General features: G+C 37.8%; 2 protein-coding genes across 2 annotated transcripts in view; both read right to left on the reverse strand.

Moving 5' to 3' along the window:
* Window positions 1–16,606, reverse strand: part of ACTN2 (actinin alpha 2) — a 396,531-nt gene that overhangs the window by 268,292 nt on the left and 111,633 nt on the right. The window lies entirely within an intron of this gene.
* Window positions 1–16,606, reverse strand: part of MTR (5-methyltetrahydrofolate-homocysteine methyltransferase) — a 53,033-nt gene that overhangs the window by 11,264 nt on the left and 25,163 nt on the right. The window contains exons 16-25 of the mRNA XM_049830602.1: window positions 16,127–16,306; window positions 14,995–15,111; window positions 14,756–14,896; window positions 11,528–11,617; window positions 10,757–10,909; window positions 10,026–10,133; window positions 6,496–6,596; window positions 4,388–4,455; window positions 3,406–3,526; window positions 355–436 (exon numbers count right to left, since the gene is read on the reverse strand). Coding sequence (XP_049686559.1) covers window positions 355–436; window positions 3,406–3,526; window positions 4,388–4,455; window positions 6,496–6,596; window positions 10,026–10,133; window positions 10,757–10,909; window positions 11,528–11,617; window positions 14,756–14,896; window positions 14,995–15,111; window positions 16,127–16,306 — 1,161 coding nt within the window. The remainder of the gene's footprint in view (window positions 1–354; window positions 437–3,405; window positions 3,527–4,387; window positions 4,456–6,495; window positions 6,597–10,025; window positions 10,134–10,756; window positions 10,910–11,527; window positions 11,618–14,755; window positions 14,897–14,994; window positions 15,112–16,126; window positions 16,307–16,606) is intronic.

The raw sequence follows: 16,606 nt of genomic DNA on the forward strand, positions 1-16,606 counted from the left end.
TCCAAAATAGAGACAATAGCAGTTCACATCTAACCCCATTGCTCTTCACTATAATAAAAAAAAAAAAATAATCTCAGAACTACAGTCAAGGACCCAGAGTGAATCATGTCACTCTCGCTAGAGAAATAGGCATTTAAATAAAGGTACGCAGGAGCAATAATTGACACAAGTCAGATGAGATAACCATGTGGCAGCAAAAAATAACTGAAGCAATAATAGTTTAAAAACTGGCCTCTGTCATGCCTCTTCAATTTTCTGCCATAAGGTTAAGCCTTAGAGGAAAGGATGAGAGGCACAACAGAAAAAGAGGGCATATATTTTTGCATGGATGAGAAACTATAATTTAGAACTTACAACCACAACACTCTTGGATGCATCCAGGACATGAATTACAGGTGCGCTATATCGTGGGGCAATTTTAACAGCTGTGTGTGTTCTTCAATGAAAAAGAAAAAGAGTGAGCATTTCACAACTGGAAAAAACAAAAAATAAAAAAACCCAAAAAAACACCAAAACAACACAAAAACCAGACAAAACCCCCACTGAAATAATTTCTGACTTAATGCATAGACCAGAACTTCAGAAGAAGAAAGCAATTAATCCATCTGCTATGCACAGATGATTAAACACAGATTTTAATAATAAGTACATAAACACTTTTCCTCAAAGAGTATCAGAATGCTTCATAAATAATATGCCAACTCACATTCCCTCACTGTTTTACCAACTGACTGAAAACCAGCAACTCATTAGTTTGAGTCTCAGAAAATTTCAGTGAGAACTAAAATTTTTTTTTAAGTCTTTTTTGCTCATATTATATTTTTCCCTCCCACATGCTAGTTTCTGGGTCTATGGATTGGCATTAACATGTTTCAGTGATGATTATTCCATTTCTACGATGCTCTACTTCAAAATTGGAGGCACAACCCGTCTACTTACCTGAAGAAGGAATTCTTCCAGTGGTCAACAAATATTACAAACTTGCACCTGCTTGGTCAGTCAAGTCATTCACATAAAAAACTCCCAATTCATTCAATCATTTAGCATTTACTCATATTCCAGTCCTCATTGAAATACTTCAGCATATAATGAAGAATCAATTATACATCATAGCACTTTGTTGATCAAATTAAAGTTTGGAGTCCTAAACTGAGGCCTAAGCTATCACGTGAAATGCAGCTGACTGCCCTTGTTGCTCAGAGTCCTGGCAAACTGCGCAAGCAAGTGCAGGGACAAAGACCCTGCAGGCCAAAGCTCAGTTTGCTTTCTCAAATGCTAAGTTCAAACACCATTTTTTTAAATTAATTTAAATCAGAGCCCAGGAAGCAACCTCCCACAGCAAAGATAAGATCTACTTTTTCTTCAGGCTCTGTGAAATATCTGAAGCACTTGGACATGGAGTTTACTGATGATTGTGCATCACAGATGTGTAATCAACTGTCCAGAATCATCTTAATTTGCTTCTAGGCAATGCAGTTTTGATCTTGGCAGCTCTGTTTTTTTAGAAAAATATATTGTATCTTCTGTTGTGATAGGAACAGACAAAGGAAACAAACAGGGCATGGTCCTACAATGGCACTGTATCCACTAATACATACTGGGTTTTGTATTTTTTAAAAATAAACATTACCACAACAAAACTTTCACTAGTATTTCTCAGCATCTACATTTATCAAATCAGTATAGTAAGAATGCAAACATCATAATTATTGTAAGTTATGAAGAAACTCTATTACGTAGATACTGTAGACAAAACCCAGCCTCTCTCTCTTTCAAACTGATCCCACTTTCCACCATTCCAAGTACTTATGGTCTCCTTATTCCAAATAACAATGTCTACTTATTACAGAGAAAAAGTGCAGATGGTTCTTCATTAGCAACATCTGACATGTACACAACCTTTGAGAATGCACATGACATTGAACTTAAGACTGTGGAAGTAAATTAAATATGTATTACCAATCCAATCTTCCATAAATAATACCTTTATTTGACATAGATTTTATAGAAACTGCATGTGTCTGGGCATGTGTGTAAGTATATATTTATATACAGTTCAGATGAATAAAATTATTTATGTATACAATATTATACATATATTCTTCAATAATTTCCATATTCAAGGATAAAACTAGTGCTGCCTTGCTGTTGGCTGCATTCATCTCTGTGAATAAATTCTACAAAATTGTTTGATGCTGGTTATTTGACATAAATTACTAGGCCACAATGCCCTGTGTACAAACACTAAAAAGATCTGAAGAAAGGGCTCTCTTAAGAACTCCACTTAGAATAAAGCCTTCCCCCACCCCCCCTTTTTTTTTTTTTTTTTTTTCTTTTTTTTAAATAAAAAACCCTCCATGCTTGTTCTCAGTATCGAAGCCATAGGAAAAAAAGACTCATATGGAGAAAGAAAAAAGGAAACAGTTAACCTTGCATTATAACTACAGGACCAATAAAGACAGGTAGTGATCCTACTCTTCACTGTCTGTCAAATTCTGGGATGATTTGCTAAGGCCTTTTGTATTTTTATACAGAATACAGTGGTTCTGCTGCAATCTGTGCTGCCCTGATAAAGAAAGCAGCACTGCTAACAGCATCTAGTTATGCAAGAAATGACCTCTGCAGTCTTCTGAGCTGTCACCTACTCAAGCATATTGTACATAAACCAGTTAGCAAAGTGTGACCCAAGGCTGTTACACATGCCCAAACTACATTTGTGGTAATGTTAATACTAGGTGTCAGTGAGCTGTCAACACTGGTCTTCAGGACATCATAGCAGCTACGTTATTTCATTTGAATGGATCTGAGAGAACAAGATCTCAACAGAAAAGCTCAGTCTATTAAAAGGAACATGGTAACTACTTCAAGGCAAGCAGCTAGAATTTATCCCCCATCAGCCTGCTTGAACAGGACTGGGGGCTCAACCCAGCCAGCACATTGCTGAACAACAATCCAGGAAAATACATTAACTTTCTTAAAGATAATAGCTCCCTGATGTCAACAGGACCATTTCTAGTCTCAAAATCCTGCATTTTCAGAATGCTTTGGTGAAACAAAACAAATCATTCAACCCCTTAGAAGAACAGAACTGTATTCATATGCATATGCGCATGAACTTTTTAGAAGGAAATACAGTACTTCCCCATACAATATACACTTGCAAAACACGTAACACTCACAAAAATGAATTGTTTAAGATGATCATTATTTGTTGTGTCCCAATTACATTATACCTCTATATTCTACAACTTCTGATACAAGGACTAACAATCAGTCTAAGTAAATACATACCAGTATGCATGTTGGGGGAAAATGAGGGAGAGAGAAATGGCTACAAATTTTCTTTTTCCCTGGTTAAAACTGTTTTCATACACATTCCCCATCTTCCCAACTGAGATATCTTACTTAGAAGTAGTTGCTCCTCCAATCAGCAAAGGAATCTTTATTGCCAATCTCTCCATTTCCTTGGCAACAAAAATCATTTCGTCCAAAGAAGGGGTGATGAGACCAGACAGGCCAATTATATCTATTGCAAATTTACAAACACACATACACAAAAGGTTTAGCAAATCCACTCTAGAAAGACACAGAAATTATTACAGAAAGGCTTCTTTCATATATCAGATAGCATCATGTGTCAGATAGAAAAGTGAGATAAAAAGCAGGGTAGTCAATAGTCTAGAAGCGAGGTTTGACCTAATTAGAAAGTGAAACTTTTCCAAGAAAGAAAGTGATTCCAAATCCCCAGTTTAAGATATTTCTCAAACAGTCTTCACAGCTGCTGAACACCTACTGCTCTAGTTTCAGCAATAAATATACAGTACTTCTGATTAGCAAGCTTCAAACCTCAGAAGTTCAGCAATGAGGAGGGAAATAAGAAAATAATTATAAGCTCTGCTCTTAGAAACAGCAAATGCTTTCAGACTTCACCACTTATGTTCCACACTATTCATTTGTTCCAAGAAGCAATAGACTGTTTCAAAGCAACTGTAACTTGTTTCAGAAATTTCATTATTTATTAGAACAATTCATTCCTGATTTCACACTCACCAATCTGGCAGGCTGAATGCCAAGATCTTTTACAGATTTATGACCCAACATGAAGTTATTTAACCTTTCCAAGTCTCCATTTATCCATCTGTAAAACAAATACTAAAACACTTCTCGGAGTTGTCCTTTTAATACAGGTTTTCAGTTCCTCAGGCTAAGTTTCATGGAAGTGCCAAATACTAAATAATTGCTATTGTTAATGCAAGAGTTCTGAATGATCTGAAGATAGTCTGAACCAAATCATAGGCAGCACAGGAATGCAACAAGTAGCAATAAAAAACGCAAGTGAGGTTTAAAAATCAAACCATTCAAGAGTACTAATGAAATCTCTCTATACCTGCTTTGTTCTCAACAGCAGCTCTCAATATCTTATCACACGGAGTCATGACTCCTAAATCAATAACTCTGTGAAAAGAAGTGACATGACACAAGATTCTTTAAAAAACAGGTCAAATTTCTGCTAAAGGGCAAATACATTGCTCTTACTGTAAAAGACTGACCTAAAATTGAAGTTAAAATTGAAATTTTTGTTTGTTTGTTTCTCTTAAGACCTCTATTGGGAATTTTAATATAGGAAATACCTCTGGGTCTGGCAAAGTTTTCAATACATCAGAGTTCCAGATGATACAGTAGATAAGAAAATTCAAGTGTAAGAGGCTTTTTTTTAAAATTTTATTTTAAATAATTTTTTTGTGGTTGTACTGAGTCTGGCTAAGATGGAGTTAATTTTCGTCATAGCAGCTGGTATGGTGCTGTGTTTTAGATCCCTGACCAAAACAATGCTGGTAACACACCAATGTTTTAACTATTGATGAACAGTGTTTGTCCAGCATCAAGGCCTTCTCTGTTTCTCACTCTAAGCCCCCAGGGAATAGATTGGGGGGTGCACAAGAGGCTGGGAGTAGATAGAACCAAGCAGATGAGCCAAACTAACCGAAGAAATATTCCATGGCATATGATGTCATGCTCAACAATAAAAAGGAAGAGGAAGGGGTTTAGCAGGGATTAGCCATCTTTTGCTCAGGAACTGGCTAGGCATCAGTCTACCTGTAGGAGGTGGCGAGTGATTGCCTTTGCATCACTTGTTTTGTTTTTTCTTTCTCTCTTCTTCCATTTCTCCTTCACTTATTAAACATTTTTTAACTCCACCCACGATTTTTCTTGCTCTTATTCTTCTTTTACTCCTTCCTCATCCCACTGAGGTTGGCTAGGTGGAAGTGAGTGAATGGTTGTGTGGAGCTTAGCTGCCTACCAGAGTTAACCAACAGCAGTGGCATTTCTGAAGTTATCTGGGCAATACAAAAAGGTTTTGTGGACATCGTATCTTATGTCAGGAACATAAGATGATTCACATTAAGGGTTTTTTTGTCTTATTAAAGCATACATTTTATGAAATGAGACACTGCACTTCCCTTGCTAGCATTTTATTCCTATTAACCCTAGCCATTGCCAAGGTTTTTATTTTCTTCAAGTACGCCACCCCAGCCTGCTAGCTTCATTCAGCCTCACTCAAACTCATGGTGACAGAAAACACTATGGCTTCAGTTCAGTAGGTCTAAATAAAGCTCAAGAAAGCCTGAAACCAATTAACAAAATTTCAAAAGATAATGAAATGGAATATACTGCATATACACAGCACTGCTACTGGCTTCAACCCTTTGTGTTTTAAAATAAAGAGATCATCTTGGCTTTTTTTAGAGCAAATTACAGCCCCAAGTCAAAAACAAAACTAAAGGAATGAATGGTAAGACAGCGTTCCAAAGCAGATTTAGCTTTGCACAACACTTGACAGACACTTGACAAAGGGCTCTGATGGAAACATGACCGTTCATTCCAACACTGTTGCCAACCTGCTGCATGTACACAGGCCTTGAAAGAGCCGACTTTTCTTGAAGTTCTATCTGTTGAAGCTCAGAAACAGGACGAGAACCTCATCTCTTATTTAACAAAACATACCCCAGCAAGTTTTTAAAACCTCACAGTTAACAAGCAGCTTGAAAAACACACTAAAAGGTTCATTCGAATCTTACAAGACTTCCTTTTTCCCAACAGCAGAAAACGCACACGTAGTCTTGCCTACTGCAATTGTTGCATCTGATTTTTTCAGATGCTATACTTGTATGTTTAAGGCATTATACTTATTATATTTAACTAACATAAATACAAAAATTGATGCTCTCATCTACGTTTCAGTTGATGTTAACTGTATTCACCTCAGATGCAAATTCATTAGGAAAAAAGTATTAAAGGATGAGGCTATACTCCCTCTTGCCTCCCCATTGGTAATAGCTGGTATGATCTGTGTTCCCAACCACAACTTGGGGAACAGAGGACAGTTCCCAAGAAATGCTCACCTCTTATTCCTACAGCTGCAGCTAACCTAATATATTAATTAGCTAGCCTTACACAGTTTTGTTCCCAGATTCCTAATGTTAGCTTCTTTACCTGAAGTTGTTGCAGCCCAGAACAACTCCCACAATGTTCTTGCCGATATCATGTACATCTCCTTTCACAGTTGCTAGTACTATTGTACCATGATAAGGGTCCTGAAAGTTGAACAAATAACACAAGAGTTGAACTACTTGGAAGCCTCTGTATGTTTGCACAGATCCTTTAACAGTGCAGTCCTGATCCATGACTCCTATTGTAGTACAAGTAATTGCAAAGTGTAGTAGAGGTAATATAGCCAATATTAAAAACTATTTTAAAAGACGCAGGTAACAAAAACTTGCATAAGAATTATTCTTGCAAATTGTGTGCATGTTATCAAAAAAACCCTGTGTTTAAAAAAAACAAAATAGCAGATAAAAAGTTTCTGATCTGGATAGCATTTTGTGCTGTGCAATAACTGAACTCCTAAGATACCTCTGCTCCAAACATAAACCTCACTAAGAAGAGTTTAAATGGATTAACTATGTAGTACAAAAGGGTATGTTTTGAACTCATAATTACATGCCTGTTTGTGCATCAAGAACAATCTTTCAACGCAGTGCTGAGAAGAATGAGACAAATTAGCAAAAGCAGAAGAGACTAATATTTTATGCAACACGAATAGCAAGGGAGACATTTCAGTGCAGTGATCACGCTACTTCAGACTACCCAAGCTGAACAAACAGACTGGAAAAAGGATCTCCTTGAAGAAGGGAAGCTGTACTGTCATAAACTGGTCCTAGGCTAGACAGCATTCAGCCCTGACAAACGGGACCTACCAGCAGGGCAACAGTGGAACTTCCTATAGCAATTCTCCACCAGGACACAGGCCTTTGCAATACATTTTTAGTTTTATAATCAAGTGTCATTTTTTTGAGCAACTCCAGTCTATCACAGTGCTATGTTTGAGTTGGTGCAGGATCAGATGCCAGTAACAGACTATTTAAATTCCACAGAATTTAAATAAAGTGGAAACCTGAGCATATTTTATGTGAAACTACAAAATATTTTTCTGGCCAGTATTTCTTCTCCTTTGCAGATGGCAGAACTGGAGGATTAGATCCTTCTGTGAAGGAAAAAAATGGAAGTCTGCAAGTCAGCCATCTCAGTACAACAATAAAAAAATTTGCAGCTGAAAATACACTGCTGGAATGAAGAGAAAACTGGGGAAAGAGACTAATCAAGGACTGGGGGAAGAACAAAAAGTGCTGCACATATGTATCATACCCAGTAACTACTGATGATTTAACTAGTGACTGATATCCAAGGAAAAAAAAAACAACAAAAAAACGTAAAAAAGAATTTGTACATGAGAAGAAGGAAAATCTGTGCTGGGCAGCAAATAACATGGGCCAGAGCATACGCCATTTTAAATAAACTCTATTTAGGGCATACTATGATTTCGACTGTCTCAAGCAAGGAGGTCCTCAAGTTCTGGGCACACATCCAAAGGGCTTCTTTTTAAAAATCTTGATAAAGATCCACAGCCACAGCTTTTTAACACTTTGCATTTCCTGGCAGTCTGTGACTAACGCTGTCCTGGAGGTTACAGTAGCCTGGGTAACACCAGACCTAACAGCTACCAGAGTCTGCAAATCATTTTCCTTCAAGTCAACATCTAATTTTGGAGATAGATGCAGCTGTTTTTTCCTCTCTCACCAATTCTCTAGACAGTGACAACATTTTTTTGAAGAGGAAAGCACTACATCCCTTGCCCAGCAGAAGGTAGAAGAAGCAGGAAGACAGAAGCCCTACTCCTTCCCTCCTGCTCTCCTCAGCCACACAGAACCTCACAATCGCTTCAGAGTATTTGCTGTATTTTTTAAGAAACTCTCAAATTCCACTTCACTTCCTTTTAGCCAGAGAATTAAGTGCCAGGGGGTTCACGTAGAGCCTAATCCAGTGCTCATGGAAGCAATAGGGTAATGATTTTCACTAACTTCAAATAGCATCAGAACAAACCAGAAAGTGCCAAATACCGGCACTGTCATCTGAATTAAAATAAAAAAGAACAGCATGAGCAGGAGAGAGATGACACATAGAAAGGTGAGTCATGACAGCCAGAGAACAGATCTGCTTGAGCTACTGGAGAGAAGACACCTTCCTTGCATTCAGAAAGAGCATGAGAAAAGAGACTAGGCATTCTCCTTCTTCCATTAAGATTAGTCAGGTTTGATTATATCAGGTCATTTCTCTTTCTAAATTATTTGCTGTATTCATCACATTTATGCTGGACAATCACACAACAGATCCACAGTAAATGGAAAGATACAGCATAAAAAGATTTCAAGGGAAGAATTAGGAACCATTCAAAAATCCACAGAAGGAAAACCAATGGAAATACACAAATATCACAGTTTAGAGACATTCTGCTATTCTGTTGTTGTTGTTGTGTTAAATACCAGATTCTGATAATAGCTATTGTCTCTGAGAACTCATGAAGACAAGGTAAGGTTCCACAGGACTAAAGAGAAGTAAATATACATCAAACCCAAATTTGACAGTCAGACAAAGACAAGAGAAGAAAATTATTTAACAACCAAAACTGTAAGCACCTATCACGTTATAAATACAGTAGGAAACAGCAGACATGAGTATTTAAAAGGGGATTTTGTCCAATTAATCTGAACTCTCTTTTATTAGGAATAGAATCTTGTAATTATGAGGAAACAAGGGACATCCTCTATCTTCATTTTCCAATTCTCCTATCACATATTCCATAAACCAAATTTGGAAGAAATTACTTCAAGTATATGCACAGGTAGTTGGTAAAACTATTCTTGGGCATCAGCAACTGTTGGCTGTGAAACAGGAAATGCTATAAAGGAAAGGCCCACGAAGATCTGAAAATCACTGGATATTTTCAATTATATATATTACATAAAAAGGAGTCTTCAGAAAACTGGTGGAAAAACACAGACATGAAAAGACAACTATGTTCAGACCCTGTTTTCATAAACACATGTCCCCTGCAACTTGTTTGCGGCTACACATGCAATGAGCATACTGTTCTATCATAACAAGAGGCCTTGAAGTCACGATCTATGAAGAAAGAGGATGGAAGAATATGTTTATTTAGCTGGGAGAATGGTCAGGGCTAGGGGAAAGGGAAGAATAAAGAGAAATACAGTAACAAGCTTTGAACATGCAAAAGGGAGTTCCAGAGTTCACTGAGGGCAGAAGTAGTAGAAGCAAATGGCAAAATTTGCCATAAAGTTAGAATTATGGTAAATAAGCAACACTAGAATTAAATGCCTACAAAAATACAAGAAATAAGTAACACTGGTATAAAGGACCTATAAAGGCTTATGGCATCCTTCAGGAAACTTGCGACAACAGCTTAGGTACACACCAACCAAAGTTCCACAAAATCTGCACTTTATGAATTTCAGACCTACTTCAAATTATGCCAAGATTGTCAGTTTCCACATGACTGCATCAACTCTCCAGCATGAAAGCTGAATACATGTCATTAGCAAAAAATAATTTCAATTTTTGTCACAGCATGCTATGAAAGAGTTACAGTACAAAGGACTGTGTCTTGCCTCTTCCTCTATGCTCCCTCCTTTGGCTCTCCTTTCCTCTCTTTCTTTTTCCATATAGGGAATCAGATGGCCAACTGCTTTCTTCATAACTCGAGCAGACTTTATCACCTGCACAGATAAACAGAGTGGGGTGGGGTTGGGGGGGGCAGACACAACAATAAACAGTTAAGATCAAGTATAGGAATAGCCTCAGATTTCTCCCAGCTTTCTTTTATACCCATTCAAACAAAATATACCCAATAAACAAAACTTCATTTGCAAACCAAGATTCCAGCTTTGCAGAGCATTCTGTGTTAGCAGGCTGCTGGCCCTACTGGACTAAGGGTCTACACAGGACACTTTCACAGTGCAACCTCTCAGACCACTGGCAACAGAATTAGAAGCTACAAACAGGCACAGATTGGAAGGTCCTAAACACAGCCATTTTTATTTTGATCTTTTTTCTCTCTTGCTCTTTTTCAGAGGCCCAGACTGAAAAGTGCATTTCAAATAAAGCAAAAATGCTCAGGAAGAAAGGAAACAAACATGTAAAACCACATAAAGAAAGTAAAGTTCCAAGGTAACAAAAAAAAAAAAAAAAAAAAAAAGAGGGCTGCTTCTTAGTAGCACCTGAATTTTCACAATTCGTGTGCTATATCTGAAAAAAACAGCCGGTGTAGAATGTTTCGGCTACATTTTACAATGCTAGTTTTTGCAAAATAGGAAAATATATGAAAACATTTTCTCATTACCTGAGGCAGAAACATCTTTCCAGCACCAAAAAGATCACCAACGATTTTCATGCCATTCATCAAAGGCCCTTCAATTACATTGAGAGGTCTAGGATATTTTTCCTGATTTAATCTTGCTTCTTCTGTATCTACAGTGATATACTTCTCAATGCCCTCGGAAAAAAAAATTGAGAAGCTTTTATCTTGCTGGAAATACAGCTTTTATTTAGTTGCCTTCTCCCCAAAAAAAATCACAATTAAAGTACAAACAGATACTTTAGGTACTGCTAGTCTTTAAGAATACCTCAAATGTGTATTTAAAATAGGTTTTCTTAGGAAACAAAACACTGTAGTTTTTAGGCATATATTCAAAGCAAGAGTCCCCAGTACTAACAGGTTGGTTTGTTTTTCTTAACCATGTCATAAGAAAAAACAAACACGCAAAGATTGCTTCGTCAGCACAAGCGCCACTCAGCGCAGTGCTGTTAAAGGACAAAAAAAACCCTCTAGAAAGTAAAAGCAATATGTTACAAAGTAAAACCATTATGTTTCTACCAATGCTAGCAGAATAAAATATTGAGGGTCAAAGACTTCAACATGTGAAGTTTAAAGACAAATCACCACAATTTCCTCTGTTATTGAAGCAAATTAAATATATTATTCATTATTAATTAATAGCTTTTAAAAGAATAGCAGTTGAAGAATTTGTAAAGCCAAAAGTAGTCCCTTACATTCTGAGCTGAGATCACGTCTCAGAGCTGATGGGTAGGACAGTTTTCTGCACAGACTCACCTTTATGAGAGCATATTCCAGCCTCTCCTCCACAGAGGTTTTCCGCCATTCATCAGTCTGTACAACTTTTCTTCCTCCTTGGGAATGATTCTGAGAAGGAAAAACATCCATAGGAGCTTGCAAGCATAAAAATTACAACTACAGACTACTTTTAGAAAAGTGAAGATAATTTCAAGTACTGACCCATAAAATCATTTTAGATTATTCAGAAGTTTTTTTATATACATGCCAATCATATTGCGAACACCTCTGATGCACTACAGACACTTAGCAGGTCTACATCCCAAAGAATATATACCTCAATTAAGATGTAAAGAAAACAAAGAAAAAGTTAAAAAAAAAAAAAAAAAAGAGGGGTTAATAATTTTCACATTCTTAAAAACAATGAAATGACTGATCTTAAGGGTTTTACTTCTGGGAACATAATTTAAATTGATTCCTGGCCCACACACTACATTTCATTTTAAAATTCTAATTAATTTGGCACTAATTCAGTTTCTGCTGGAATAGGTTATTTTATTCCATACCACAGATGTGTTTTCAACCAGGCAGCCTACAGAACTACTGTTTCTTGTGCACACAGACTGTCCCAAAGCCTCACATACTCTCTTTGCCTCACATGAACACTCCCCTTTGCTATGAATGCAAAGGTCAAAAGGGCTTCACAATGCAAGAAAGCTTGTGAACACCCACCTGAGGAAGGCTCATGGAAGAGCACCCTATCCATTACTTCAACCACCACACTTCAGGCAAGTAATTTCTTTTCCTCCCTCAGTTATTCAACATAATCTGACATCTTTCCATCCTTATGAACCTCCTATACTTTTGAGTGCTCATCAGCATGGGAAAAGTCACGGAAACAAGATCTCTTTCATGGGAACAGAAACCAGAACAAGATTTCATTCATGTTTATACAAATGTTAGCTAACTACACAGCTTCTCATTGCCAAACCCGATTCCCCTCATAGGTCTAGTTTGTAGAAAGGGAAAGAAAGAAAGAAGAAAATGTTGCCCAGAGAGGTTGTAGAGTCTCCATCCTTAGTTGTATTAAAAACCCAACTGGACATGTCCCTGAGCAACCTGCTGTTGCCAACCCTGCTCCGAGCAGGTGAGTTGTACTAAATGATCTCCAGAGGTCCCTCCCTACATCAACCCTCCCAGGATTCAATGAAAAGGTACCAAGTGCTCCTCAACCTCTGACCAGGCACTTTAGCAAGGGAACCACTCCAACCTAAAAATAATCCATGAAGCTGTAGGGTGGACATGCAGGGACCACAGTGGCAAGCACTTCATGCAGATCTTTAAAAACAGTTTGATTATACTGCATGCTGAGGATGAAACAAAAAAAAAGCCTTTGGAAGCGCAACTCCCATTGCCATAAATGGGACAAAGTTTAAGTTCGAGAATGTCTGCAGCTATACACTTTATGGAAAATATTTTTAATCTCAAACTTCAAATGAAGACTGATCTCCTAAATCTGCAAGGGTTCCTCATTTTTCCCCACAGGTCTAACATTCAAGCAACTGGCAAGGTACATTACTATTACCTGAAGGAACTAGGAGAAAACTTCACTGGCGTTCTATTAGAGGTACGATACTTGAAATGGGACGGCACACTCTATGTTCTTTGTGCAGAATAAACTGCACTAATTGGAAATAAAAAGAACATATGCACTTACCGACTAATGAAGACACTTTTGTGTTTAAAAAAAACCAACCCTTTTGACAAAAGAACTTAGAGCCATTCAATTCCACTATATAAGAGGAAGTTCTGAATAAATATTTTGAAATATGCCTCAAACTCTAAAACCTTATGTAATAATCCTTCTCATGAGCTGTAAGTGACTATCTATTTGGACTATCACATCTGTTCAGAGCCACAATGAAACCCGTATCAGGATGCTTACCTCCAGTGAAAGCCTAAAAGTTGTAATACTTTATGTTAAATTTTAATAGAGCTTTTAAAGATGTTTTGAATCAAGAGTGTCTCTCTTTTTTTGCAGTTGGGAGCTGGTTTACTCCCACAATAAAACTAGCACCATGAATAAGAGCAGAGATTCCAACAGTGGCTTCCCAAACTTCTAGACCTACAAGGAGTCATCATCCACTTCCATTTCTACTTTTCATGCTCCATTTAAATTCACATTCTGCCTTCTGCAGAAACACTGCTTAAGCCACCCCTTTAATTCCTCTTCTCTTTTTTTCCTTCCTCTTTATGCAACCCTGAATACTCTAATGGTAAAACTCTCCTTATACAGACAAGATCACTCCCAGGTGAATTGCTTAGACATTAAGAGCACCATATGAAATAGCCTAAGCAGAAGGGATAGGGAGAGTCTTCCTGTGCTGGTTTTCAACATGTTGCCATTGTTCCCAAAAAGCACGCGCCACCATGGAACAAACTACAAACCAAATGAAGCTGTGCACAGAAATGACACCTCCAGGAGCTACAAGACAGGCATGCAAACTTTCTTGTGCTCTTAAATTTAAGAGCCACCTAACCCAGACAGATTTTTGCTGCATGTTCTGTTCAGAACAGGATTTCACTAGTCATCATATGGTCGATAATCTGGAAACCTTCCAGTGTGCAATCTTTGTCTTTTATCACCACCGCCATTACAGCATCTCAAAAAAACTAAATAGCTGATCCTCACTCTTGACATGAGTTACATGAACTCAAAGTCTATGGCACAGCCAGGAACCACAAGCAACTGCTTCACCTTTTACATATACTCCAAGCAAACCATCACCACTAGAGAGACAGGCTTACTCTTTGTCTCCCACAGTGTACTTGTCAATGAAGCTCCAGCACCAAGATTTGCTTCAGTTGTGGGTTGGCCTTTTCTGGTCCTTGTTTGGTTGTGAGGGTTTTTTTGTTTTCGTTTGGGGGAGTTTGGTTGGGATTTTTTTGTTTCTTATTGGTTTGGGGCTTGTTTTTTTTTAAAAAAAAAAAACCTAACACCTATGCAGCTTGGTCTCCTGAAGCATATGAAAAACTCTGGTACAGGATCTTTCAAAGCACCTATGAAATTGGAGAGGCCCAATCTATCACAGAGTTCACATTTTATTCTAGATTAGTAACTAAACCACTTTTAGCATCATTAGTAACTTCTAACACACGCTGTTTGACACGTGCAGTTTATAGGCTGTTCTACCTATCATCAGCAGGGATGTGTTAAAGCCCAGGTGCTAAGCTAACTACTATTCAAAGCTTAAAATTGGAAGTTACCTGAGCATAATGTAGAAGTTTCTCTGTCGCATCAGGATCTTTGTTCCAGATTAGATTCTCACACAGCTGTAGCAATTCCTTGTGGATATCATCATACACTGGCAGATTCCCAGCATTCACAATCCCCATGTCCATGCCATACTGAAAAACACCATACAGAATCCCCCAGCCAGGGCTGTCAGACATAACACTGCACATCTGCCAAGTGCAAACCTATGGAAGCCAAAAGTACATCATACCTTAATCGCGTGGTAAAGGAACACCCCATGCATTGCTTCTCGAATGGCATCCATTCCTCGAAAAGAGAAAGACAGATTGGAAAGACCTCCACTTATCCTGGCTCCCGGCAGCGTTTCCTATAAGAATTGCACACAGATTTTTAGAAAAGTGCTTTCCAAAAAGGAAGCATAAGCAAAGCAATCAGTCCTTAAAACAGTTGGCCCCTGAGCTGCAGTGCATTGGCTATGCACCCTTTTTCTCTTTCCTGTTCCAGATTCTTCTGGTTACTCAAATTCATAAAAAGCAGTTCAAATCTCTGTAGAAAAAAGATACAAGTAAAAGGAAAGATCCAGCCTAGTTATGTGTAAGCAACTACCGTGGTTTCCATAGTCATAGGTGCTATTCTAAACATTATCAGTCCTCCCACAGCAGCATTCCAGATTTTCCCCATGCAGACCTACTTATGGCTCTTCCATCCCCCACTCCTCCAGAAACAGGAGCAGCCATCCTGCCTGCTTGCATATCTCAGGAGCAGGCTGTAGCTGAGCAGCTAATCTCAAGGGTGCAGCTTCCCTTCCAGAAGCCCTGTGGTGACAAAATAGCCTGTGGGGTGTTCAAGCCGCAGATTGCTACTGACAGAGCATCTCCAGAGCAATCAAGTTGCCTTGTAAAACACAATAGTGCAGCTTCCTTGGCTGCATTTAGGTGGGGTTCTTCACTGCTGTACTTCTTTACACACATTTTGGCTAAACAAAAAGTGAGGTTACTGCAGAAATTCCTTCTACAGTAATGGAAGTTTTATTAATTTAAAAAGGCAGCTTTCACGTACCTTCAAAGAGGTCCTTTTACCTAGAATATGAATGTGATCGTTACCTCATTTAATTAATATAGTATATTTACAGTAGAGATAATAGATTGAAATATATTTATAGAACTATTTGAAGTTCTTCTATTGGAAATACAGCAATATTGGGGAATGGCTGCACTTCAGAGGAATAGTCCCCCTTGCTAATTTAAAATGCATATCATTTTACAGCAGTGTTTTGTTGTCGTTGTTTGGGGGTGGGGGGAGTATTTTTCTGTTTTGTGGTGATTTGGGTTCTTAAGTAAACTCAGCAAAATACTTCAAGTTAAAATAAGCTTACAACTCACTTTTATAGTTTTAGTAGCATTAATAAAATTCATAGCATACAGATTATGTTCTTCCATTCCAGTTCCTATGGTTAAAATATTAGGGTCAAATATTATATCATTTGGATTGAAGTGCACTTTTTCCACAAGGAGGTGATAAGCTCTGGAACAGATTGCAATCTTGGTTTCTGTTTCTGTTGCCTAGTGGAGAAAAAGAATTCTGACATGAAACTTGCATACAACACAAAAAATAAACTCCCCAGAAAACATTTACAGTTCCAGTGACTCAAGACTGAGAGTCTGAACATCACGAATATTAGAAGAGGATTATATGCAAGAATTTTGTATTAAAAATATCACCACACCTGTATGTGGAGTTTTGACTCAACTCATTAAAAACAATTTTGTTCCCCAACATTTCATCATCCTATGCAAAGTTTAATATGTGTTTTTTGACATAACTAAGTTAATCCACAAAGATTCCACTGTCATGCAAAACTC

The sequence above is a fragment of the Accipiter gentilis genome, chromosome 28 (assembly GCF_929443795.1).
Source record: "Accipiter gentilis chromosome 28, bAccGen1.1, whole genome shotgun sequence".
Lineage (NCBI taxonomy): Eukaryota > Metazoa > Chordata > Aves > Accipitriformes > Accipitridae > Astur > Astur gentilis.